This window comes from Microcaecilia unicolor, chromosome 14 (genome assembly GCF_901765095.1).
Source record: "Microcaecilia unicolor chromosome 14, aMicUni1.1, whole genome shotgun sequence".
Taxonomy (NCBI): Eukaryota; Metazoa; Chordata; class Amphibia; order Gymnophiona; family Siphonopidae; genus Microcaecilia; species Microcaecilia unicolor.
In genome coordinates, this window is record NC_044044.1 from 12,887,324 (window position 1) to 12,911,905 (window position 24,582).

The 24,582-nt window shown below is 44.5% G+C and overlaps 1 protein-coding gene across 1 annotated transcript in view; it reads right to left on the reverse strand.

Moving 5' to 3' along the window:
- The window catches only part of LOC115458290 (zonadhesin-like), a 162,617-nt gene that overhangs the window by 124,678 nt on the left and 13,357 nt on the right, over positions 1–24,582 (reverse strand). Inside the window, exons 7-15 of the mRNA XM_030188153.1 lie at positions 22,035–22,181; positions 19,660–19,925; positions 16,930–17,014; positions 15,017–15,166; positions 11,280–11,444; positions 9,035–9,132; positions 3,871–3,949; positions 1,873–3,447; positions 1,166–1,353 (exon numbers count right to left, since the gene is read on the reverse strand). Coding sequence (XP_030044013.1) covers positions 1,166–1,353; positions 1,873–3,447; positions 3,871–3,949; positions 9,035–9,132; positions 11,280–11,444; positions 15,017–15,166; positions 16,930–17,014; positions 19,660–19,925; positions 22,035–22,181 — 2,753 coding nt within the window. The remainder of the gene's footprint in view (positions 1–1,165; positions 1,354–1,872; positions 3,448–3,870; positions 3,950–9,034; positions 9,133–11,279; positions 11,445–15,016; positions 15,167–16,929; positions 17,015–19,659; positions 19,926–22,034; positions 22,182–24,582) is intronic.

Sequence of the window (24,582 nt, forward strand, 5' to 3'; positions counted from 1 at the left end):
GTTCAAGTTCATTTTTATTTGAAACACCACCCTGGAGACAAGACATGTAGGCAGTTGACAATACAAAAGTGACAGAAAAGATCAGAAAGTCAGAAGAGAGAAATGGAACTACAATGCTCAACATGAAAGTGGATCATATGGCGCAGACTTGGTGAGAAGCTTTGTCATAGCAATGCGTGGAAGACATGAATGAGGTCATCCAAAGTCCTTTTCTTCCCTAAGCTTCCTTCTTATAAGATCTCTCTCCTTACTGCCTCCCATCCAGCTCTCATCAGACATCTTCCTCCTGTAAGGCCTCTTTCCTTACTCCTTGTATCCCGCTGTCACCATTCCCAACCGGCTCTCATCAAGGAATCATCATATACAGCCTCCCTGTTTTCTTCCACATTTGCACCTATAAACTGCTCTAACCTAGCACTGAGGAGGCAAGATCCAGCAGGAAATCTCATGAAGATGCAAGAGTAGCAGTTGGCTTTCCTTTCTTCTGGAACAGCTTTTTTTTTTTTTTTGTTACATTTGTACCCCGCGCTTTTCCACTCATGGCAAGCTCAATGCGGCTTACATGGAGCAATGGAGGGTTAAGTGACTTGCCCTGAGTCACAAGGAGCTGCAGTTCCCCAGGACCAAAGTCCACCACCCTAACCACTAGGCCACTCCAGCTTCCTTATCATGTCCTCCAATACTATACATTTTGCTGGAGCCTGCAACCAAGAGGAGGGAATTGGGAGAGACAGTGTTGGAATCTGCGGGGGGGGGGGGGGGGGGACATGGGGGATGCCATCTCATCCCTCGCCTCAGGCAGCAGATTGCTTTGGGTCACCCCTTCCTATGGATGTACTTAGTGACTCCACTCATGCTTCTCTCACCTCCTTCCCCAACAAGCCTACACCAGGATTGCATACACGCATGAACCTACGTGTCATAGTGCATACTTGTATGTGAGGGAGGAGGTAATTTTCTGAGACATTTTACTTGCATATATTAGCATATATTCCCAAAATAACCTTTATAAAATAACCCCCTCAGATTCTCCTGTAAGATCTTCTACCCAGTTCATGGAAGAATTTTCCAGAAGTGCGTAGAAAGCAGAAACCCAGAAAGGTAATCCATGGAGCATGGGGGGGGGGGGTCACTATGTTTTACAGACCAATTTGACCATATTTACCTCATAGTATGTGTTATTGTAGAAGCAGCCACACTGAGTCAAGGGCACGCATTTCTTGTTTTTCAAAACAAAATTGGGATTGCAGAAGCAGCCTGGTTGACAGGGAAGATTACAGCTGTCCTGAGGTGCCTCGCAGCGCGGGGGACAAGCCGGTCCGCAGGAATTATAGTGGGAGTTAGGTGGACATACTGAAAGTACAAAGCAAAAGAGTTAGACCAGTGACTAGGCAAGGGGCGATGAAAACATTCCCTCTAATGTGCCCAGGAGTCCATTAGAGGAAGCATGCATTTTCCCGTATGGGAAGCAAGCATTAGTGCTTACCACCACTTAGTAAAAGGACCTCATAGAGACTTGCTTGCCATTGTGATTTCCAACCCAACATATATCATAGTAAAATGTGAAGTAAAAATAAAACAGACCAAAAAAAGCAACACTGGGCCTTCAAGGTAGAGATAATAGCCGTCCTTTATCTCTATCTTGAAGGCCCAGTGCTGCTTTTTTTGGTCTGTGTTGTATACTTGTATGCTGTATTACCCTCTCTTTTGTGACTAAGTAAAAATAAAACACAGGAATTTTAAAAAGTAAAATAAAGAAAGTTACAAAATAAAAATATAAAATAAGATAGAACAACAATAAAAAATATATATATATTTACTTATCAACCCTGAGAACTGAACTGGAATATTTTCTGTTAAACTGTTTCTCACCTGGAACAGATGATGCTGTCCTAGTGGAAGCTGAAGATCCAGTGAAGGGAGTTGTTGTTCTTAAAGTTCCATTGGGGGATATGAATGTAGTAGAAGACACAGTTTGAGGTGTGGGTGTAGTGGTTGCTGTTGGTGAGGATCCCATTGAAGCCTTGGTTGTTGTAGAAGACCCAGTGGATAGAGTGGTTGTTGTTGAATAAACACTGGGGGGCTTGGTTGCTGTGGAAGATTCAGTAGGGTGCTTAGTTGTTATTGAAGAACCAGTAGGAGGCTTGATTGTTGTAGAAGACCCAGTAGGTAGAGTGGTTGTAGTAACAGACTCAGTTGGGGGTTTAATTGTGGTTGAAGACCCAGAATGGGGCTTGCTTGTTGTGGAAGATACAGTGTGAGGTTTTGCTGTTGTGGTAGATCCAGTGATAATAGTGATTGTTGTAGAAGACCTAGTGGGTAGAATGGTTGTGGTAAAAGTCTCAGTGGAGGGCTTAGTTGTTGTTGAGGACCCAGTAGGAGGCTTGGAAGTTGTGGAAGACCCAGTAGGTAGAGTGTGTGTGGTGGCAGACTCAGGGGGCTTAGTTGTTATTGAAGATCCAGTAGGGGGCTTGGTTGTTATGGAAGATACTGTAGGATGAATAGTTGTTGTTGAAAAAACAATAGGGGGCTTGATTATTGTGGAAGACCCAGTGGAGATTGTGGTTGTTATTGAGGACCCAATGGAGGGTTTGATGGTTGTAATAGTCCCAGTAGGGGGCTTGGTTGGTATGGATGACCCAGTGAATGTAGTTGTTGTGGAAAGCATAGTAGGTAGAGTTTTTGTTGTTGAAGAGCTAGTGGGAGGCTTGGTTGTTGTGGAAGACCCAGTAGGAGGCTTGGTTGTTGTGGAAAGCATTGTAGGTGGAGTGTTTGTTGTGGAAGACCCAGTAGGAGGCTTGGTTGTTGTGGAAGAGCCAGTAGGAGGCTTGGTTGTTGTGGAGGAGCCAGTAGGAGGCCTGGTTGTTGTGGAAGACCCAGTTGGAGGCTTGGTTGTTGTGGAAGACCCAGTAGGAGGCCTGGTTGTTGTGGAAGACCCAGTAGGAGGCCTGCTTGTTGTGGAAGACCCAGTAGGAGGCCTGGTTGTTGTGGAAGAGCCAGTAGGAGGCTTGGTTGTTGTGGAAGAGCCAGTAGGAGGCCTGGTTGTTGTGGAAGAGCCAGTAGGAGGCCTGGTTGTTGTGGAAGAGCCAGTAGGAGGCATGGTTGTTGTGGAAGACCCAGTAGGAGGCATGGTTGTTGTGGAAGACCCAGTAGGAGGCCTTATTGTTGTGGAAGACTCAGTAGGAGGCTTGGTTGTTGTGGAAGACCCAGTAGGAGGCTTGGTTGTTGTGGAAGAGCCAGTAGGAGGCTTGGTTGTTGTGGAAGACCCAGTGGGTGAAGTGGTTGTTATTGAGGACCCAGTGGGGATTGTAATTATTGTTGAAGATGTAATAGGGGGTTTGGTTGGTATGGATGAACCAGTGGGTGGAGTTGTTACTGTTGTGGCAGATCTTGGAAACTCAGTTGTAACCGTAATGTTTGGAGCAGTGCTTGCAGTAGGTTTTGTTCCTGACAAATACATGAAAGATACACATTTAGATACAATTTAGTGGCATATCTTTTGCAGCTGGCTAAGTTTTTCTCTTCCCTGCTCTAAGTAACACTACTAATGATGCACTGAACTGGTCCAGGAGCAGAATTTCTTTTCCTTACTTTTTCCTATTTCCTCATAGAAGACACTGTCCTCTTCCCTACTCCAAACTCCACTCTATAGGTGGAGCACTGAGTCCTTAAGTTGTATCTGTATTGCTTTAAGTTGTACGTAAGCTCCTTCTGAATGCAAAAGTATATTATTGTAATCCGCTTTGCAATTTATGTTAAAGATGGAATAGAAGTAAATAAATACAATGCAAGACAATACATTGAAAAGCATTACCAGGTGGGATAGTGCTAGTGTGAGACTGTGAAGTAAATTAGCTGCTTGGTCCTTACCTTGACATGGACGTATACAGACACTGTCAACCGCTATATCTGTCTTATCGGTCTCACCAAAGATGCCCTCGATGGTGAACTGTAAAGAGGAACAAACTGTGCTTCAACATTATTAAGCAGTTAATATCTTCCCTGAACCTCTCTACCTTGCTCCCATTTCTACTTTGGACTATTACTATTCTGGTCAATATTCAGCCTGGGGCAATCAGCGAATTTTTTTAAATGCTGACCACCATAAGCTGAATTAGACCCCACTATTCAATTCTGAGATATATCCAGGCATGGCCAGCCAAGAGTGTACAGCCATGATTTAAGCGAGTCCCAGATGATTATCAGCTAGAAGAACCCAGATAAAACTACTGCTAGTGGAGCTGCCATTTTGGAGCCAATGGGGCAGGACCAGAAAGAGGACTGCTCCGGCCTCATCCCAGTAGACACTAGGGATTTCCCCCACGTAAGTCCCGGGAGTGAAGAGAGGTGATGGAGAAGGGGTGGGTTTGGGTGTAGGCAGGCTTTCTGTATCAACATGAATCAGGGGGTGTTCAGATCTATGGGGGAGTTTGAGGATCAGAGAGGGGTGGCTGAGAAAGGGATCAGAGCATCAGAAGCATGGTGGGATGGGAGGGACCCGAGTGGGAGAGATCAGAAGGTTTGGTGATACTGGATGCGAGGGGAGAGACCATAGGAGCAATTGGAATGGAGAAGGAGAGTTGCTGATGAATGTGAAGGGATTGGGGGGGGGGGTCCAGAAAGAGAGGAGAACTTGGATCAGCTACCCAGAAGTTACACAGGTGCTAACCAATATATAATATAGAAGCTTTTTGTACAGTCCTATATGTCTGAATACTGCTGGCACCTGCATAATTGACGGCTCCTTCTCATCTCTATCCTGTACCCCCCTCTGTGATCCAGTTCCAAAACGGACGGTTAGTACTGATATTCAGCCATTCTGCCCGGCTATATGCTGCTGAATATCAGCGGTTTGCCCAGCCCCAAGTGATTTAAGTGCAGGACAGAATGGGAACCTTGTACCTTTATTTTAATTTAGTAAACTGATGCCCCAATATATTTTTATATACCACTTTCACAATGGATGGTTTATAAATAGAAATCACAGTAAAAAAAAAAAAGCCACAAAAAAGTTCCACCAAGAAAACTCGCCAACAAAAAAAACCTCCCAATATATTCATCTGTATAAAACTTCTCTAAGATTACAGGGAAATACTTGTATATTTAAATAAATGTTGGGTTGATATTCAAAGCAATTTAAATGGCCAGAAACAGCCAGAAACCCAATTTGCACATGTTCTAGCGCCTTTTTAAATTGGAGGCGCCATTTTGGAAACAGAGAAGAGCGGGACCAACAAGGAAGTGACATAGTCCTGTGCATGAAGATTGAAGATAAGTTATATATCCCTGTTTGCAGTGTAAATACACAGAATGGTTGTTACAATTCCTGATTTTATTTTTCAGAGCGTGAGGCACTAAGCGGACTTCCCCTGAAGAAACGTCAGTAAATTGTAATCAGTGTATCAATTGTAGAGGCTGGTTATAGGGACACCCTAGCACTGTTATTTTTGTATAGAGATGTTTTTCTCAAGGTAAAGAGTTTCTAAAACAGACATCATGTTATGAGAATCAGGTGTTCAACATTCAGAGTTTCTATTTATTTATGTACTTATTTATATAATTTATATCCCACATTATACATGAATTGTGTTGAAATCTGGGAGCATTAAAAATCTGCTTTTCTTCTTATGCCTATGTCAAAAGAAAAAGATGGCATGAGGCAGAGTGGGCGGGGCTAGGTTGTGTACTAAAATCTCCCTCTCAAAAATCAGGATCCCTTGGCAGTGGCGTAGGAAGGGGGGGTGGTGGGGCGGTCCGCCCCGGGTGCACGCCGCTGGGGGGTGTCGGCGCCTCGCTGGTTCAACCTGTTCCGGGCAGAGAGAGCAAGGAACCAGCGAGGCGCCGACACCCCCCCCAGCGGCGTGCACTCGGCAGATTGGCCCTCCCACCCGCCCCTCACCGCCTTCCAGGTATGTTCTCGCGGGCGGGGGGGTGTTGCGCTACGGAGGGGGAGGGTGCGTCGCGCTGCACCCGGGGGGGGGGGGTGCGCAGCGGCGACCCGCCCCGGGTGTCAGCTGCCCTCGCGACGCCACTGCCCCTTGGCAGCTCTGTGTATGTTACACTTCACACTTCAATATCTGAGCATCCTTTCAAAAGTTTTTCCATGCTGACACAGAGTTGATGCACTCATCGGCAATATTTTTTTTTTTTTTTGGGGGGGGGGGGGGGGGTTTAGTTTATGAATGTAGAGGAACTTAGGGTTCTGCTGAGGACTCCAGAGACCTCCAGTAGCTCTGCCTGAGTATTGGACTGAGTTGTTCACAGCTTCTGAACAAGTTGCTGGCTCTCCTGCTAGTGACTGACAATGGTAAGAGACATCTCTTGTAGATACTCACTCAGTTTCCTTTGTGTTTGGTTCCTTCTTCCATGATCATTGCAGTAGTGTAGCTATGGGTGGGCCTGGGTGGATCCAAGACCACCTATTCTTGTCTCAGGCCCACCCAGCGGTGACACCACATTGCTCTCTTCCCTCTCTCTTCCATGGTGTCCCGACATCTGCCCTCCTGTCTCTGAACCCCATCCTTCCCAGGTGTACCTTACAGGCATCCCCAGAACCTGCAGTAATTCATTTTTGCTGCCTGCGCCGGCCCCGTAGGCTTCCATCTGTTGCATCCTGCCCTTGCAGGACATCATTGCCTGTTTCCTGTCTGGTGGAACACGACAGACGGAGGCCTGCGGAGCCGGCACAGGCAGGAAAAATGAATCTCTGCAGGCACCGGGTACACCTGAAAGGTACACCAGGGAGGGACAGGGTTCAGAGACGGGAGGGCAGATGCCAGGACTTTACTTCACTTTGCTTTATTTTTTATTAGTCGCTAATATTCCCATATAGAGTTCAGTGCGACTTACATCAAGAAAAGAAGTGCATTGCAACTAAGTACTGATAATGATTGATTATTGTACATTTTGTAAACCATGTCTTTTGAATAGATAGGCTTTCAGCTGTTTGCGGAAAGATCCAAAACGAGTTATGGTCCTTATCTGAATCGGTAACTCGTTCCAATATTTTGCAGAAAGGTAGGGCAAAGACAGTGCATGTAATGATCTGAATCCGATGCCTTTGGGGGAAGGGAATGACAGATCCAGGAAATTGCCGGCCAGTCTTCTATTCCTAGGATTAGGTAAGAAGATTAGGTAAGATTAGGATTAGAAGGATGCCGCGAAGAAGAGAAGGGAGAGATGTTGGATGCAGGGTGGGTAGATGAAAAAAAATGAGAAGACATCCAAAATACTGGGTCTAGCTAGGCCATTGCACCATTACATGAAGGGAAGAGGGTCTCTGGCTAGCCCAGACACTGTACCAATGAGTGAAGGAGTGGAGAGCTTTAACAGAGCCTATTAAGCTGCAGCACTTGTCAGAGGTAGTATCTAGGTCTCGAATGGGGAACCAGTCCACTACCACATCCTTCCAAGGAGAAAGAGGGAGAACTATTTCAAGATCAAGCAACCTGGAGGCATAGGAGCCAACTTCTCAAAAGGAGGGGAGATTGGACTTGGTGGAGAGGGGAGAATGAAGAATCTCCTTATACGAGTCCTAGCCGATATTCAGCCGAGACCCATATAAATGTCTTATGCCGGTCCTGGCTGAATATTGACCGGGGTCCCTCATAACTCATCATGGCCAACACCCAGCATTTAATATCCAGAGCTAAAAATGCTGACTGCTGCTAACTAGATATTGACTGGAGTGTTCCTATGGAAACCTACTGAAGACTGTACATTTTGGAAATCGTCTTTTCTACCGTGCCTCTGCTTGTATATATCTGTTGCTAAGCATTGCCCTTTATTGACTGAAAAAAAATCCAAGTTTTGAGTAAACTTCTGAATAAACTTATATCATGGGTTAACTTATTAACAAGGATCATGGACTTGAGATATCGCCTCTTTGTGGTACAACCAAAGCGGTTTAAATATTCTATGCAGGTACCTGAGTGCATGAGAAGTGTTGAATGGATTGCCTATGTCAACAGCCTCCCAACACAAGCTGATCCTGGTCTTGACCTCCCCCTCCCCACAAAAGTGTTAGATTTTATATAAAGTAACTTGCCCCAGCTATCTGGGCAAAAAATGATTACATGAGTATAGACAAATGTACAATAGCCAAAATGGAATACTTTTCCATTTGGTTATTGTATATTAATCATCTGAGATACTACTGGGATTTTACAGATTTTATGGATATAGACATATTAGAATAAAACATCAAGGGTCAGTCAGATAGCTCAGAGGTACAGCTGTGTACAAGCATATGGAATGTCCCTTGTTGGATCCCTGAATTGGGTATTTTGCACCCCAGATTGTTTGGGACTGAAGATACTGTAGAAGCAGCTTTCGCAGATGATTGGGGGGGGGGGGGGGGCGGACAGTCCTGGTCATTGTTAAGGGTGACGGACAGTCCTGGTCATTGTTAAGGGTGACATCTGCTGGTCATATTTAGAGTCCATGATACAGGATTTTAGAATGAGTCTACTGCACGGTTCCCAGCCACAGGATCAGTATTGCTGAAATGGCCAAAATAGCATAAGAGTAGGCCTATTAAAATTGGGAGGAAATCTCCAGTAGTTGGGAATGAAGGTTCATGGGCACTGTTCCCTCTAAGCTAAGCGGGAGTCCTCCGACTTAATTGCTGTCAGGGGGAGGGGAGGGGGGCTTCAATATTATGTCTTCCATCACTAGGGACAGGCAGGATCCCTGGAGTCTTGCAGATCTTGCCTGTCCCTCACGATTGAAAATAAGATAGTGAAACAGCACCCTCAACTGGCAGGACTGTAGGTGGAGGACTCCCACTCAGCTTTGAGGGAACAGTGTCCATGGGATCCCAGTGGAGGGAAAAGGAGAAATGGGGAACTGCTGGACCTAATCTGTTCTCCCTCTCCTTATCAATCAATATAACAATGTCTTCCCTGCTTGCGTCAAGGAAATGGAAGTAAAAGCCAGATATGCTTAATTATAACGAACAAGGGAGCATAAACAAGCCTACTGTCAATTCTGGTTGCTTTAAAATGATCAACTGTCCTTCAATATTTATAAATACCTGGATGCTGGCAGTGCCCATATACAAAACCTCTGCTGGTTTCCAGCCTTCTCCTTGGTTTCCTCTGATGCTGAACAGAAGGAGCATCTCAGTACTTCCTATGGGAGCCCAAGTATAAGACCAAGATCAGTGATTTTTGAGTGTTTCAGGGGTCAAAGTTTGCAGTAAAGCAGTCTTCTGCTGGGACAAATTTTAGACTAGAGAAGGGCTCTGCCGTTCCCTTCTGAATGTGACCACAGTGTTAGCATAACTGATTGTGATGTTGACTTTTGACGCATTGCACAATAGACCGTGAATGCAGTTTTCTGCTCAAAGAGAGAGCGAGAGAGACAGATCCTTGTGTATTTCTCACATAGAATTCCCTAAGGTTTTATTGCTTCCCAATTACTGGTGTTGAGTGCACACTGGGAAGAGTGCACACGGTTAATGACATGGGGGGAGGGGGGAATGAAATTTCAGGTATTTTTCCTGTCATTTCAGGCTAAAACCAACACGAAATGTCATTGACAATTCCCATATGTTTTCAAATGAATGTACATCCTTACTGCCAATCCAGGCGCTCTTCCCTCTGAACTAGCTCTAACTCAGTGTCCAAATGTGGTGTTAGAGGCTACTCTTCCTTCAAGGTAGTTCTGGCCCAGTGTGCCTGCATGGTATTAGAGGGCATTTTTTTCCTCTGAGTCAACAGAGATATTTGAAATGCACTATCGGAGGAGGCATTCTTTGGATGAAACCTCATAGCCCTTTAACATTCCTATATAAGTACTTAAAGAATACGTTAGCCCTCTACACACCTTTGAGGCCTCTAAGATCCTCTCAAGGATCATCATTATCTGTCTCCTCATCAAAAGAAATTGTACGATGTGATACCTACCAGTGAGCCTTCTCAGGAGTAGCCCCCACGCTCTGGAATTTACTCCCAGAGGAGCTGCGTCTAACTCGAGACTACCTCTGCTTCAGGAAGCAGTGAAGCCTGGCTTTTCTCCCAAGCCTTTAATACATAGGGTGACTGGCTATACACCCATTCTGCACCTGGACTAGTTTGCTACACACACTGTAACTTAGACCAGTTACTTATATCTTGATTAACTGTACAAAGAACTTGCCTTGAGTTTAGCCACCCATTTATTTATCCCAACTGACTCTGTACCACACATCTTGTCCCCATCTATATATCTGTGGGAGGCGGGGCTGGAGGTTGGGAGGCGGGGATAGTGCTGGGCAGATTTATACGGTCTGTGCCAGAGCCGGTGGTTGGGAGGCGGGGATAGTGCTGGGCAGACTTATACGGTCTGTGCCAGAGCCGGTGGTGGGAGACGGGGATAGTGCTGGGCAGACTTATACGGTCTGTGCCGGGGCTGGTGGTGGGAGGCGGGGATAGTGCTGGGCAGACTTATACGGTCTGTGCCAGAGCCGGTGGTGGGAGACGGGGATAGTGCTGGGCAGACTTATACGGTCTGTGCCAGAGCCGGTGGTTGGGATGCGGGGATAGTGCTGGGCAAACTTATACGGTGTGTGCCAGAGCCGGTGGTTGGGAGGCGGGGATAATGCTGGGCAGACTTATACGGTCTGTGCCCTGAAGAGCACAGGTACAAATCAAAGTAGGGTATACACAAAAAGTAGCACACATGAGTTGTCTTGTTGGGCAGACTGGATGGACCGTGCAGGTCTTTTTCTGCCGTCATCTACTATGTTACTATCTGCATTTGGCCCCTCAGCTATATGGTAAGCTGTATTGTAGAAAAGCATTAGTATCATAGCGACGTTATTTGAATCTTCTAATTGTGTGCTTATTAGATATTCTGTCACTATTATGCTTGCTTCCTATTATATCTGTTATTTGAATTTCAGTGCTGTTAAATGTGTATATTTTTGATCCTGTTTCATGGTAGTCGTATTATGTTCCAGTTTTCTGTTTTCATGTTTTCTCTTTCATTGTATTTATGTTTATACTTGTATATTTTACTATTGTTTTGCTGTTAACGGAATTGTAAGTTTGATGTTAAACTGTACCTATTGTACACTGCCTTGGGTGAATGTCTTCATAAAGACAGTTAATAAATCCCAATAAATAAGCTGCCCTGCCTGTTTCCCACCTGAACTCAGCTATAAAATACTATTAAGCACGGAATGAACAATCCAAACATGAACAGAATGAAAGACAGGGCTTGACCCAACGTGTCCAGGTCAGCATTGCACATTGAACTTCAGTGTGTGTTGCTTTCTAGCACTGGTGCCGACTTGCCTTGAGCCTTTGCATAGACATTCAGAGTCACATTGTTGGAGGTGCCGAACAAGTAATAGTAAAATCTGAGGGCAAGACATCCGGAAGATGGGTTGATGGGGCTCTGGAGCAAAGCTTTAACACCAGGGATAGCGAAGGTCGAGTCCATCAGCATGTAGAAGCCCACTAAAATCAGAGAACACAAGCAGTCAGTAAAAGAAAAAGACTAACAACCTTCTGCCCATGAGGAGACTCATTGACTACAAACTTCTATTGTAAGCCCTCTGGTGATATGGAAACACCTCTGTACCTAACTGTGACTTATCTTGAACTACCACAAAAAAGCAACGGAAAATTTTACCACTCTGCTACCTCGTGGGATACTGAGGGACAGCCCTTGAACTATCCCAAATTCAGATGGCCGGAAGCTCCAGTTATCAAATGCAGTTATCTTCTTGTCACTGGATTCCCATGTTCACAGAGTATAGGTTTTGGAATAAGATACTCATTCCCACCACCTAAGCAAAATGTATTTAGAGGTAATTTGCAATAATAGGTCACCTACTTGTTAAGAATGCATGGACTTCTAGAACACGTACTCAGGCTATCCCGTCTACTAGGCGAACCAGGCATTGCCTAGGGCAGCACAATCTAGGGGGTGGCACTAGGTGTGGCTGGCACAGGGCCTGCAGCATTTGTGTGTGCTGAAAGCCTGTTAGATCTCACCCCCCTGCAAAACAGAAAGTTCAGAGGGGTCAGGACAGCCAAGAGACCTTGACTCATGAATGCTCAAGATCCTGTGCCGACCACAATAAATCTTCTATAGATGCTGACTACTGTGATGCCGTCTAAGAAGTCAGCCACTGAACACCTTGCAGGGGAAGGGAGAGGGGGAAGGAAGGCACGAGATTATTGTACATCATCTTGATTGGTCTGTCGAAGAACAGGATATATAAAGATTTATAAACAAATAAAGACTACTAGATGTACTGAGGTCTCATGCTACACCATCACTGCGACCAAGTCCTCAGGGCCATAGTTATCTATAATTGTGCTATTCACATTTTATAGCAGAGTTCATTGTGGGACAAAGAGGCACATGCCAGAGTATTCAGTCATAAAGATATGCATATCATGGGTGAATCAGGAGGTATAAGGGCAAAGGCCAAGTTTCTTCAGTAGCAGCAACATAAAAATGAAGAACAAAGACCTCAGTGGAGGAGTGGCCTAGTGGTTAAAACAGCAGATTAAGAACTAGGGTAGTCAGGGTTCAAATCCCACTGATGTCCCTTGTGATCTTGGGCAAGTCACTTAATTCTCTATTACATCAGTTACAAACTCAGAATATAAGCACTCTGGGGACTGGAAAGTATGTAACTCAACTTGGACTAATACAGATGTAAGGTTCTGCCTGAGCAGCAGTATCAGAACCTTTAGTTCTCTGCCAGAATAATAGCAGTTGTGATCTTTCTCTAAACCCTGTAGCTTCCAGAACAGGAGATGTGTCTTCCTTCAGGACTAACAGGGTAGGAGGTTATATCCTTTGTGGGGTGGGGGTAGGGGGGGGGAGGAAGGAAACAGGGCTAGTACAAGTACCCAGCCCAAGGTGAGGATCATTGTCTTTGGTTCAGCTCTCCAACAAAAGCACTATCTATACAAGGAGTTGAGGGTTTGACAGAGTCCCTGGCCATTTCCTTAACATCTATACAAGGGGACTAAAATATATTTTAACCTCCGAGCTGCAGCATCGTCGAATCTGACTCTAAGGAACCTGTTTTCCACCACTGCCTGAGAGGAGCAGTGCTATTAAATCCATCTGGAGCCAGAGAAACTACCCAAGGTAAAGCATCTCTATACTCCAGACCTTCATTAGGGAGGATCCGGAGCTACCTTGAGAAATGTACATAAGAAAGGGAAATGAGGAAGAAGACTCTGTCTTTAACGGAATAGAATGTTGGGTATTATTAGGAAAGGTATGGAAAACGGGTGTGAGGATGTTATAATGCCATTATATCGCTCCATGGTGCAAACCATACCTTTAGTATTGTGTTCAATTCTGGTCACCGCATCTCAAGAAAGATATAGTGGAATTGGAAAAGGTGCAGCGAAGGGCGACTAAAATGATAGCGGGGATGGAACGACTTCCCTATGAAGAAAGACTAAGGAGGCTAGGGCTTTTCAGCTTGGAGAAGAGACGGCTGAGGGGAGACATGATAGAGGTATATAAAATAATGAGTGGAGTGGAACAGGTGGATGTGAAGCGTCTGTTCATGCTTTCCAAAAATACTAGGACTAGGGGGCATGCGATGAAACTACAGTGTAGTAAATTTAAAACAAATCGGAGAAAATGTTTCTTCACCCAACGCATAATTAAACTCTGGAATTCGTTGCCGGAGAACGTGGTGAAGGCGGTTAGCTTGGCAGAGTTTGAAAATGGGTTAGACGGTTTCCTAAAGGACAAGTCCATAAACCGCTACTAAATGGACTTGGGAAAAATCCACAATTCCAGGAATAACATGTATAGAATGTTTGTACGTTTGGGAAGCTTGCCAGGTGCCCTTGGCCTGGATTGGCCGCTGTCATGGACAGGATGCTGGGCTCGATGGACCCTTCAGTGTGGCATTACTTATGTACTTATCCAACTTGCAGTAAATTCTTCACAGTTTTGAGCAAATTAAACTGTGTGGACTACTTTATTGACTGAGAGAAGGAACATTGAAGGTATGGATTGTGTGGTGGCCAGCCTTCTATGCTAGCTCCAGCTCTGCCCTCAACCAGTCCAAATGAAAATACATTTGTGTAACCCACCTGATGCTCTCACCCAACCATGGAATTACACAGAAAACATGTAAATTAGATCTAATCTATTTTTACCTCTCTCACTTGATAAAGGAGATGGGACGACTTCCCTATGAGGAAAGGCTGAAGCATCTAGGGTTCTTCAGCTTGGAGAAAAGACAACTGAAGGAAGGTATGATAGAGGTCTATAAAATGAGTGGAGTGGCATGGGTAGACATGAATTGTTTATTTACTCTTTCCAAAAATACTAGGACTAGGAGGCATGCGATGAAGCTACAAAGAAATAAATTTAAAATGAATTGGAGAAAATTATTCTTCACTCAACTTGTAATTAAATGCTGGAATTCATTGCCAGAGAATGTGGTAAAGGCAGTTAGCTTAGCGAGGTTTAAAAAAGGTCTGGACGGCTTCCTAAAGGAAAAGTCCATAGACCATTATTAAATTGACTTGAGGAAAATCCACTGCTTATTTCTGGGATAAGCAATATAAAATGTATTGAACATTTTCGGGATCTTGCCAGGTATTTGTGACCTGGATTGGCCACTGTTGGATACAGGATGCTGGGCTTGATGAAACTTTGGTCTGTCCCAGTGTGGCAATACTTATGTACTTCTGGCCCTATCTGTTCTCCAACTTTACCCCTCTTCTCCCCAGCCAAGGATTCTTTTAGCTTAACCAAGCTTTCTTGAATTCTAATTTTGTTTTTGCCCTATCATCATTTCTGTGAAGAAAAGATTTTCTCTGTTATTCATGTATCTATACTGCTCCCTCATTTTCAGTATCATATCATAGATTCTTGTTCTAGAACTTTCTGTCCACCTACATCCCACAACTGGCACTTTTAAGTTCAAGCTGCTACATTCAGTTCCACAAGGGCTGTGAGATCCCAGGGAGGCACCATCCCCCACTTCACTTGAGGCACCAGCTTGTGACAGGTGAAGAGGTAAAAGTGAACTTACAGCCAGGTTTAGAGAAATCATCATCTGGCCCTGTTCCAGGGGTTTCAGTTCCGCCAGTCCACTGTTCCCACTGGATGCTGTTTTGTCCAATTGGATTGTTCCAGCCACACAACTCATTCTGTATATCAAAGTCACAGCTGTTGATGCAGGCTTTGGAAGGAGAAAAGAGAGGAGGGAATTAATGCAATTCTCTACCTTCTGTAAAAGGGAAGTTCCTCATCTTCACCAGTACAGATATCCCCTGCCCAGAAAAATCTACCATCGTATAAAAATGGGACCATCACATGCCTACACTCGTAAGCAAACCAAAACTCCAACAGCTGAACAGGTGCAAGCATTTCCTCTGAGATTTAATCAAGGGCAGGTACATATGAGTTAACACATATACAAGGAAACAAAAATGCTATAAACAGAGGGGGTCAATATTTAAAGTGATTTAACGGGACAGAAACGGCTCCTGGCTGGTTAAATCGCTTGATCGGAGCTATCCTCTGATATTCAGCATCACTTACTACAACTACTTATCATTTCTACTACTTATCATTTCTATAGTGCTACTAGACGTACGCAGCGCTGTACACTGGACATGAAGAGGCAGTCCCTGCTCAACAGAGCTTACAATCTAATTAGGACAGACAAACAGGACAAATAAGGGATAAGAACAAAGAGTAGCAAGATTGCGGAATCCCAAAGAGTAGCAAGATTCCGTGCAGAATCCCAAAGAGTAGCAAGATTCCGGAATCCCAAAGACTACTACTACTACTTATCATTTCTATAGCGCTACTAGACGTACGCAGCGCTGTACACTTGAACATGAGGAGACAGTCCCTGCTCGACAGAGCTTACAATCTAAGCACTTAGGGGCCATTTTGCTAAGCTGTGGTAAAAGGGGGCCTATACTTGTGTCAGCATGTGTTGTGGACACATACTGAGGCTCCCTTTTACCACATCAGTTAAAAGGCTGTCTGGTTTGTTTGTTTTTAAACAGCTGTGTGATAAATGAACCACTTATTGCATGGCCATATCAGGGGAAGCACTAATCACCACCCATTGAGGTGAGGGTAAGGGCTCCCACGCTAAGCTGATGGTAACTGGGAGGCACATGGCACTGCCCAATTACCGCTGGATAAACACCGATGCTACAAAACTAGTAAATATTTTTGTAGTGCCGGAAATGGCGCACGCTAGGGATGGGAACTACCTGCGGATTGCTGCGGTAGCCCAGCGGTAGTTCGGGAATAGTGAGCGGTGGGTATACCGTGGCTTAGTAAAAGGGCTCCTTAACCAGTTAGTACCCTTGAATATCAGCAGGCCACTAAGCTCAAAGCCAGCTATTTTATGGGCGGTCTGGGGGAAGAGTCAGCATTTATGCGGTTGAGTGCCAATATTCAGAACTTAACCGTCTTAAGTTTAGCGGTCAAATCGGACCACATAAAAGTCAGTCCTATCTTGATGTGATGTCGCTTATGCAGTTGAGTGCTGCTTGGCGCACACCTACGGTATTACATTGAGCCTGCAAATAGGTGGGAAAATGTGGGATACAAATGTAACAAATAAATAAATAAATAAATATTGCACTTAACCGCAGAAGAGAGAGCCGGCTGTAGATATTCAATGCCAATGCCTGGACATGGCCCAGGATTGACTACCCTTGAATAACGCTGGCTGTGTTTGACAAAACTCTCACTGCCACCAGCTGAATATCGATCCCAGAAACTGTGTAATTCTACTTGATAAAAAATCCCATTGTGTCCATCCCAAAGGACGTTTGTCACACACCAGTAAATGCAAGTATACACAAGTACATATCTACAGATCCGTACATGCAAGCATGCCTACTTGCACATAGATCTAGGCACATTTTCAATCATGCGTGACTGAGAAAAAGATGACCATGTCATGAGTAGCCTTACTTTCACAGATGCCCTTTCGGACTGAGATATTATCCACAGCAATGTCGAAGGTTGGAGAAGATCCTCTGATCGCTTGGAAGATCACCTGTTTGCAGAAGAATGCAGCTCTGTAAGATGGCTATACCCTCTTCCACAGACTCATTTATATAACTTGTACATCAAGAGAGGGTGAATGCTAAAGGTCTTAAGGATGGGCGCTCTTCACTGCTACATCCTGCACCTCTTTGCCCATATTTCAGATGGTGGTGTGACTTGGAGATTTTAATTTCACATTACAAAGCATGAGACATTTCGTGATCACAATCAATGTCCTGCTGTTAGCTGGTCAAGTCCCTAAAAGGACCTTTCACTCAACCTAGGACTAAACCACGATATTATATAGAAGCTATTAAGTATACCGAAGTGGTTTATGAATAATGTGGTAATCGGTCTTTATATATTGTGATAAAGTCACATCCAGGATAGTTGTGTTAAGGCAGTGTCAGTTTGAAATACAAGTCCCAGAAGGCATTACAGGCAAGGAGCCAGGGGGTAAGATGAGAAACCCGGACTGGACTCCTAGCTGCAATGGGGGAAGACATGGGCGTAAGCTGGCAGGACGTGTAGATGGGCTGCCACTAGGGGGAAAGAGAGTTAGGAAACCCTATGTGAAGGAGCTCATCATTAGTCTAATGCTCAACTCAGCTGGTATGGGTGTGGGAGAAGCTAATGGAAGGAGAATGATTGGTTGTGAGAGCAGAAGCTAGGGATTGATTAGGCAGGTGGGAAGGAGTCCTGGAGGAGAGAAGCAGAAAGAGAGAAGCAGTTGCAGGCTGAAAACCCTTGGGTAAGGGAGGTCCCTAAAGTACTGAAGCAGGCTGAAATCCCTTGGGTGTGAGGAAGTCCCAAAAGTATTTGCAGGCTGAAAATCCTTGGGTAAGGGAGGTCCCTAAAGTATTGAATTTACCAGTGAAGCTGATGCAGGGTGAAATCCCCTGGGTATGAGGAGTCCCTAAAGTATTGAACTTTGCTGAAGGTAAAGAGAGTAGAAGGTAGAAACTGCTGCTTTGTGATTTAACTGTGATGATGAATTGAAAGAACTGCTTCTATACTGCTTCTATTTGGAATTGAACTACTGTTTATTGTGCACTGGATAAAGAGCCCAGACTGGAGCTGACTGTGAGCCTGTATTGAATCCAGATATGTGCTGATAGCCTACTGCTTAAAGGGGACTATTTGCCACACACTTTCAGGTGGCTTATATGTGCTTAAGATGGAAGGTGAATGCTGCTGTTGGAACTGTGTATCAGGTCTACTAGAAACCTGCATGGAATAAAGTCCTTAAGATTGAAGTTGATGGTGGACATTTATTTTCTTGACTGTACCAGGAGCCTGTGGCTGGAGGAGATTGTCCTATCCTTGGCTGCACTTAGAGGTACCTGGTTACAATATAATGGTGGAAAAAGCCTCTGTAGCCCCGGTCAAAATGTATACTCTTATGACTCATGGGGTGAATTCTTCATCAGCTTGAAAAAACCTCCAAAGTTTAAATTTTCATTTGCAATTCGACTTTATAAGCTATACATGTGCCATTATCATATGGAAGCATAAAGCACTTATCTTAGTCGTCCGACGGGGTCCCGTTTCGCCGTACGGGCTTTCTCAAGGAAACAGACCTCGTGCTTATGCTGGTGTTTGGATGCAGCTTGTTTGGAACAGTGGTGTGAATTCAAGCTGCATCCAAACACTAGCATAAGCACGAGGTCTGTTTCCTTGAGAAAGTCCATACGACGAACTGGGACCCTGTCGGACGACTAAGATAAGTGCTTTATGCTGCTTCCATATGATGATGGCACATCTATAGCTTATAAAGTCGAATTGCAAATGAAAATTTAAACTTTGGAGGGTTTTTTCAAGCTGATGAAGAATTCAACCCGTGAGTCATAAGAGTATACATTTTGACCGGGGCTACAGAGGCTTTTTCCTCCATTATATATAAAGACCGATTACCACATTATTCATAAACAAGTCCCTAAAAGGGCATTGCTGAGTATCATAATCAGTTGAGAGATTGCTGGCTTATGAATAGGTGCCCAAGTAATGGCAGTTAGGCACGTAAATGACATTATTTTATAACATTACACTTAAATCCTGGGAATGGCCCTCACCCGCGCATGCTTCTCTCAAGGCCACGGTCTCCTTTGGAGTTACACGCTATGAAATTTTGTTGTGCATGTTATAGAATTGGGTGCAGAGCAGATCCATACACAACTCTTCTGTGTGTTAAGAGCGTCTTAACACCAGTTATCAGGGCCGCCAAAAGGGGGGTGGGCAGGGAGGGCAAGATTCCTCAGGCCAGGCCTACAAGGAGGGCTTGGCACCAGCGATCAAAAGAGACTGCCCTGCTGGACACAGGTTCATCTGGACGCGGCAGGAAGAAGGACCTTCTCGTTCGCTGCTGCAGGTGGGAACAGCAGCGGTGGCAGCGGGGGAGCAGTGGCAGTGGTGACAGGGGAGAGCAGCGTCAGCGGTGAGGGGGGCAGCGGGGCCCTGAAGATTGTTTGCCCCAGGCCCAGCTTTGTCTCTCGGTGGCCCTGTCAGTTATTGATTGTTAACACCTAATTGGATAATTAGTTGCAAGCAGATCTGTGATCCGCAGCCAAATTTCCACACCCCAGCTTTGGGCAACTAATATAGAATCCAGCGCTAGAACTGGAATCAGTGCTGCTGTCTGGAGTTGATTCGGTTTACCTTCACGGGTTGTACTGCTTCGTACGTCACGGTTGCTGATCCCAAGAGCCAGGAGGGGCTTTGGATTCCTTGGCGGCTCCAAATGGTCCGCTGACCAGCACTATTGTTAACCAGAACCTTCAACTGGACTTTCTCTCCCACAGTCCCATACATGTAATAGTAGAACTCCACACACATGTCTGTGGAGGTGCAGATCTCCCTGCTCTCCAGTTTGATAGACTGTCCGGGGGAAAAGTCATCAGCCTCTTGGTAAATGTAATAACCCTCTGCAGAAGAAGATGGAGACAGCAAATGGGCAGGATTAATGAAACATCTATCAGCAAGGATACACAAACCTCCCATAAGAAGTTTAAATTGACCTTAAAGACCTAACCCCCCCCCCCCCCCCCCCCCCCCCCCGATATTTGAAAGCATTTAACCGGAAAGGATTAGTACCTGGCTGGTTAAATGCCCCATAACCAGCTAACCGTGAAATTTCAGCGGGACGTGGCTGGCCATGACCCACTAAAAATTCATGGCTAGCAGATAGCCGGTTAAACCATATTGCATGATTTTCAGCACAAATTTGGTGGCCATATTTGGCCATGTGAATAACAGGCCTATCTTTTGGCCAGTCCAAACTTAACCAGCCAACGCTTTGCTAACTCCTGCAGTCTGAATATCGGGCCCCTACTGGATGGCCCAATATTAAATGGCCCAGCCCAAATCCATTTACGTGGATAGTGCCACTGAATATCAGGGCAGACTGCCACAGCACTATCCATGGAGTGCCGGGGCAGTCCAGGGATGGAGTCAGAATGGTCCCTATTCAGACACTGTCAATATTCAGTGCTGAATCCCAGATATCTATTCAGGCTGGTAGTACCCCATCAATACCACCCTAACTTGCCTGGCTTAGTTATCCAGATAAACAAAACCAAACAAGAAAAAAAAAACACTCCACGGTCAATCCAAATGACCAGTCAAACAGCGGAGACAAAGGAGGCCTCGCACAGTATAGTGTGCAAGTATATTAAAAAAGGTACTTTATTTCAATGTCCAAAGACCCAACATAGGCCGTGTTTCAGCTTAAAGGCCTGCATCAAAAATTCCGAAACAATGAAATACAATATTTGATATTCATAAAATACAATATTACACAGGTTGCTTTTTTCACGCAGTATTGATTGAATACAACACACTCCCATCACAGAGTCTGGAGGAACCAATGATTACCGCCTTTGCCAAAGTTATTGCCTCTGCTTTTCTATTGTGCCAGTAACTTCCCTTAAAGAAACTTAAGTACATTCATTAGTTCAGAACAGGGGTAGGCAACTCCGGTCCTCGAGAGCCGAAGGCAGGTCAGGTTTTCAGGATATCCACAATGAATATGCAGGAGATAGATTTGCAAGCACTGCCTCCATGGTATGCAAATCTATCTCCTGCATATTCATTGTGGATATCCTAAAAACCTGACCTGCCTGCGGCTCTCGAGGACTGGAGTTGCCTACCCCTGGTTCAGAACATCGAGCTTGGAGTGGTCTGCCTTATGGGGCTCTAAGGAGTGTGAAGCATGTTTGGTAAAACTGTCTATGGCCTCCTGGTATCTGTCAGTCCTGGACATGGTCCCAAAACCAATAAATTTGCTATTGGAGTGATCATTGCTACAATATCCAGGCTAGCTGCAAAGGTCTTAAGTACAAATCAATTTATGGATCCAGCTTCTCCTATATAAGTACGCAACTCTGGAATGCACTACCAAAAGCTGTAAAGACAACGTACGACCACCTCAGCTTCCAAAAATCATTAAAGACCAACTTTTTCGAAAAGGCATACCCTACTGATCGAACTTAAATGCTTAACTCAGCAATACAACAAACAAAAACCTATAATGAACACTATATAACCCCTCTTCTCTACGATTCCCTACTGTGTGTTTGTAACATATTTATTTCACTGACTATAACGTCACTCTGTATTTGTTTCATCACCAGAGGTAGATACCACCTCGCGGTATTAGGTAAGCCACATTGAGCCTGCAAATAGGTGGGAAAATGTGGGGTACAAATGTAACAAATAAATAAATACACAGAGCACCCACCTTAAACCAGGGATAAAGACTCATGTGCCTTGTTTCCCCCCCCCCCCCCCCCCCCCCCACTTAGGATCCTCTGTGCATGTTCTAGAATTTACGATTTGCTCTCATGAATTTACCCCTTGCTCATCCACCACATAGGATCCACTATGCCTGTCCAAGGTCTTAGCTATCACTCCCCTTTTGCTGATGATCCTGCCCCGCCCCCCCCCCCCCCCCCCACCCCAACTGATAGGTTGTTCCTTGTATAAAAGAAAAGAAATATGAACCTTGAGGCTTGATAAGAGTCATTGCTACTTACTCCCAGCAGGGTAATCTCCTGGGGGTCCAGTGTAATTTGTTGGAGTTGGCTGATTGGTCCTTTTCCAGTCCCCGTCATCATCTGTAGCCTGAATCCAGTCACAGAAGGGCTGAGCATTGTTGTTAAAATCGCACTCCGCAAAAACATCTGTCACAAAATAAGTGAAAAAAGTCATCATGATACTAGCTAACGGGTGAGTACCTAGGGGAAGGGATTGAGCTCATTTCCTTTTTTACAGTTATGGTTCAAGGCAAGGTACATTCAGAGGGATCAAACTCTAAGTTTGTACCCAGAACAATGGAGGGTTAAGTGGTGGGATTTGAACTAGGTTTCCCTGGTTCTCTGCCTACTGCTCCTTGAGTATTGTATACAATACAGGGCTAAATTTAAAACTCTATGTCTGATCTTCAAGACCCTCAAAGGAAATGGCCCTGAGTACCTGAAGAATAGGATGATCCTCTACACACCGCCAAGGACACTAAGGTCCTCTCAAGGACTATCACCAACCACACACTCTCCAAAAGACATTACACGATGTGATACTCGCAAGCAAGCCTTCTCCGGAGTAGCCCCCACACTCTGGAACGCATTCCCTGAAAGGCTCCGCTTAAGACTATCTCTACTTCAGGAAGCAGGTGAAAGCTTGGCTCTTCAACCAGGCCTTTAATGGAAGAAGTAACTAACTTGTTAGTCTCACTCACACACACAAGGAGTGATTCGGGCTGCACACACTGCAGCAGGACGTGTTTATCCACTCCTACCCTAGCTGAGATAATATTTAACCATCTCTCTGACCTCATGTGCAACTTTCTTCAAATCAGTCACCTTACTTTCTAATTCTTCTTACTCTTACCTATCTATATGTTACATCTTTGCTTATACCCTTCACTGTCAATTAAAATGCTCTATTACGTATTGTGTTGACATTGTAAGTAGCATACCAAACCATACTTTGTATTGTTATTTGAATATTTGTATTGCTGTAATTGTCTATTCTTACTGTACATCGCCTTGAGTGAATTCCTTCAAAAAAAGCGGTAAATAATAATAATAATAAGGAGACTAGGCAGTTGCCTAGGCTAGCAGCTTCTTAACGGAGGACAGCAATGATCAACTGCAGTCAAAGCTAAGCAATAGCTCCAACTCACCTTGAGATACTACTGAAAAAGACGAGTTAAATATAACTTGACTTAGGGTTGTTGTTTTTTTTTTTTCCTAAAGCTTAGCTTGAGTTATCTGCAGCAGGGCCCATAGGAATAAAATGGGCCCTGCTGCAGATAACTCGAGCTAAGCTTTAATAAAAGTCCCCCTTAAGCTACTACTGTGAGCTAAATTCAAATCCCTCTCTTTCTCCAAACAGCCATCTGTAGGTATTTTTTTAATTAGAATTTTTTATTGCATTACATACCTGAATACAAAACAGAAAATACACCATAGCATAGGGAAAAAAAACTCAGTAAAGACATCAGAGAAAACATGTCTTATAAAAAAAATTGGTGAAAGTAGCCCTCATCAAGGGGAACTCGAAGATATTTAACAAATGAAAATATATTCAGTAAATCTGATCCTTCCAAATCTACTTCTAGGTGATCCTGTTCCTATATTGACCCACATATTCAATCCTATACCGACAGAAATGCACTATGGGGCAAACCTTATCCACCAACAAATTTCTAAATGTAAAGGGTCAAAAATATATATATTGCTTCCCTTGCTGTAAGAGCCAACTTTTCAAAATTATTGGGGGTGCTAAGCCCAATGGAAATAACCCCTCACTGGACCCCCACAAGCAATTTTCTCAATATTGGGGGTGCTCAAGCACCCACAGAGTCGGCTCCTATGGTAGGGAGGATGGTCAGCTTTCAGATACCCCATATTTGAATGATGTCCAAATTTTTATTTATATATTTTTACTGGATTGTTCTGGAAGGGATGGTGTTGTAGTAATCAGGTTTGTTGAGTTTAATTATCAAAATCTTAGGGTAGGGAGAGGTTAGGGGTCTGAAAATTGATTGAGGAGGAGGGGAGATTGACCAAGCATCTAAAACTCTTGGTTGCTGCATCTCTAACGATACAGTAATATTAGAAACGATACAGAGAAAAGTGACCAAAATGTTGAAGGTAATGGAATGGACTCTCCTATAAGGAAAAGCTGAAATTCCATGCATAGGGTTCTAGAACACGCCTACTCTGCACCTAACTTAGGCGTCAGTATTTACACCAAGTTTGACTTGACGTAAATGGATGCGCCTAGAGTAAGGTGCAGGCATGGCTGCTAGGTATAGTCTATAAACCCGCTAGGCATGTTCTATAAACTGTGCCTAAATCTAGGCCTAGGGGGAAATATTTTTGGTGCCAAGTTTTTAGTCGCCATATATACAATCCAGTCCTCTATTCAGATACTTTCTTTATCCCTAGCAGGCCCACAGTCTAAGTTTTGTACCTGGGGCTAATGAAGGGTTAAGTGACTTGCCCAGGGTCACAAGGAGCTGCAGTGGGAACGGAACCCAGTTCCCCAGGATCTCAGCCCACTGCACTAACCATTAGG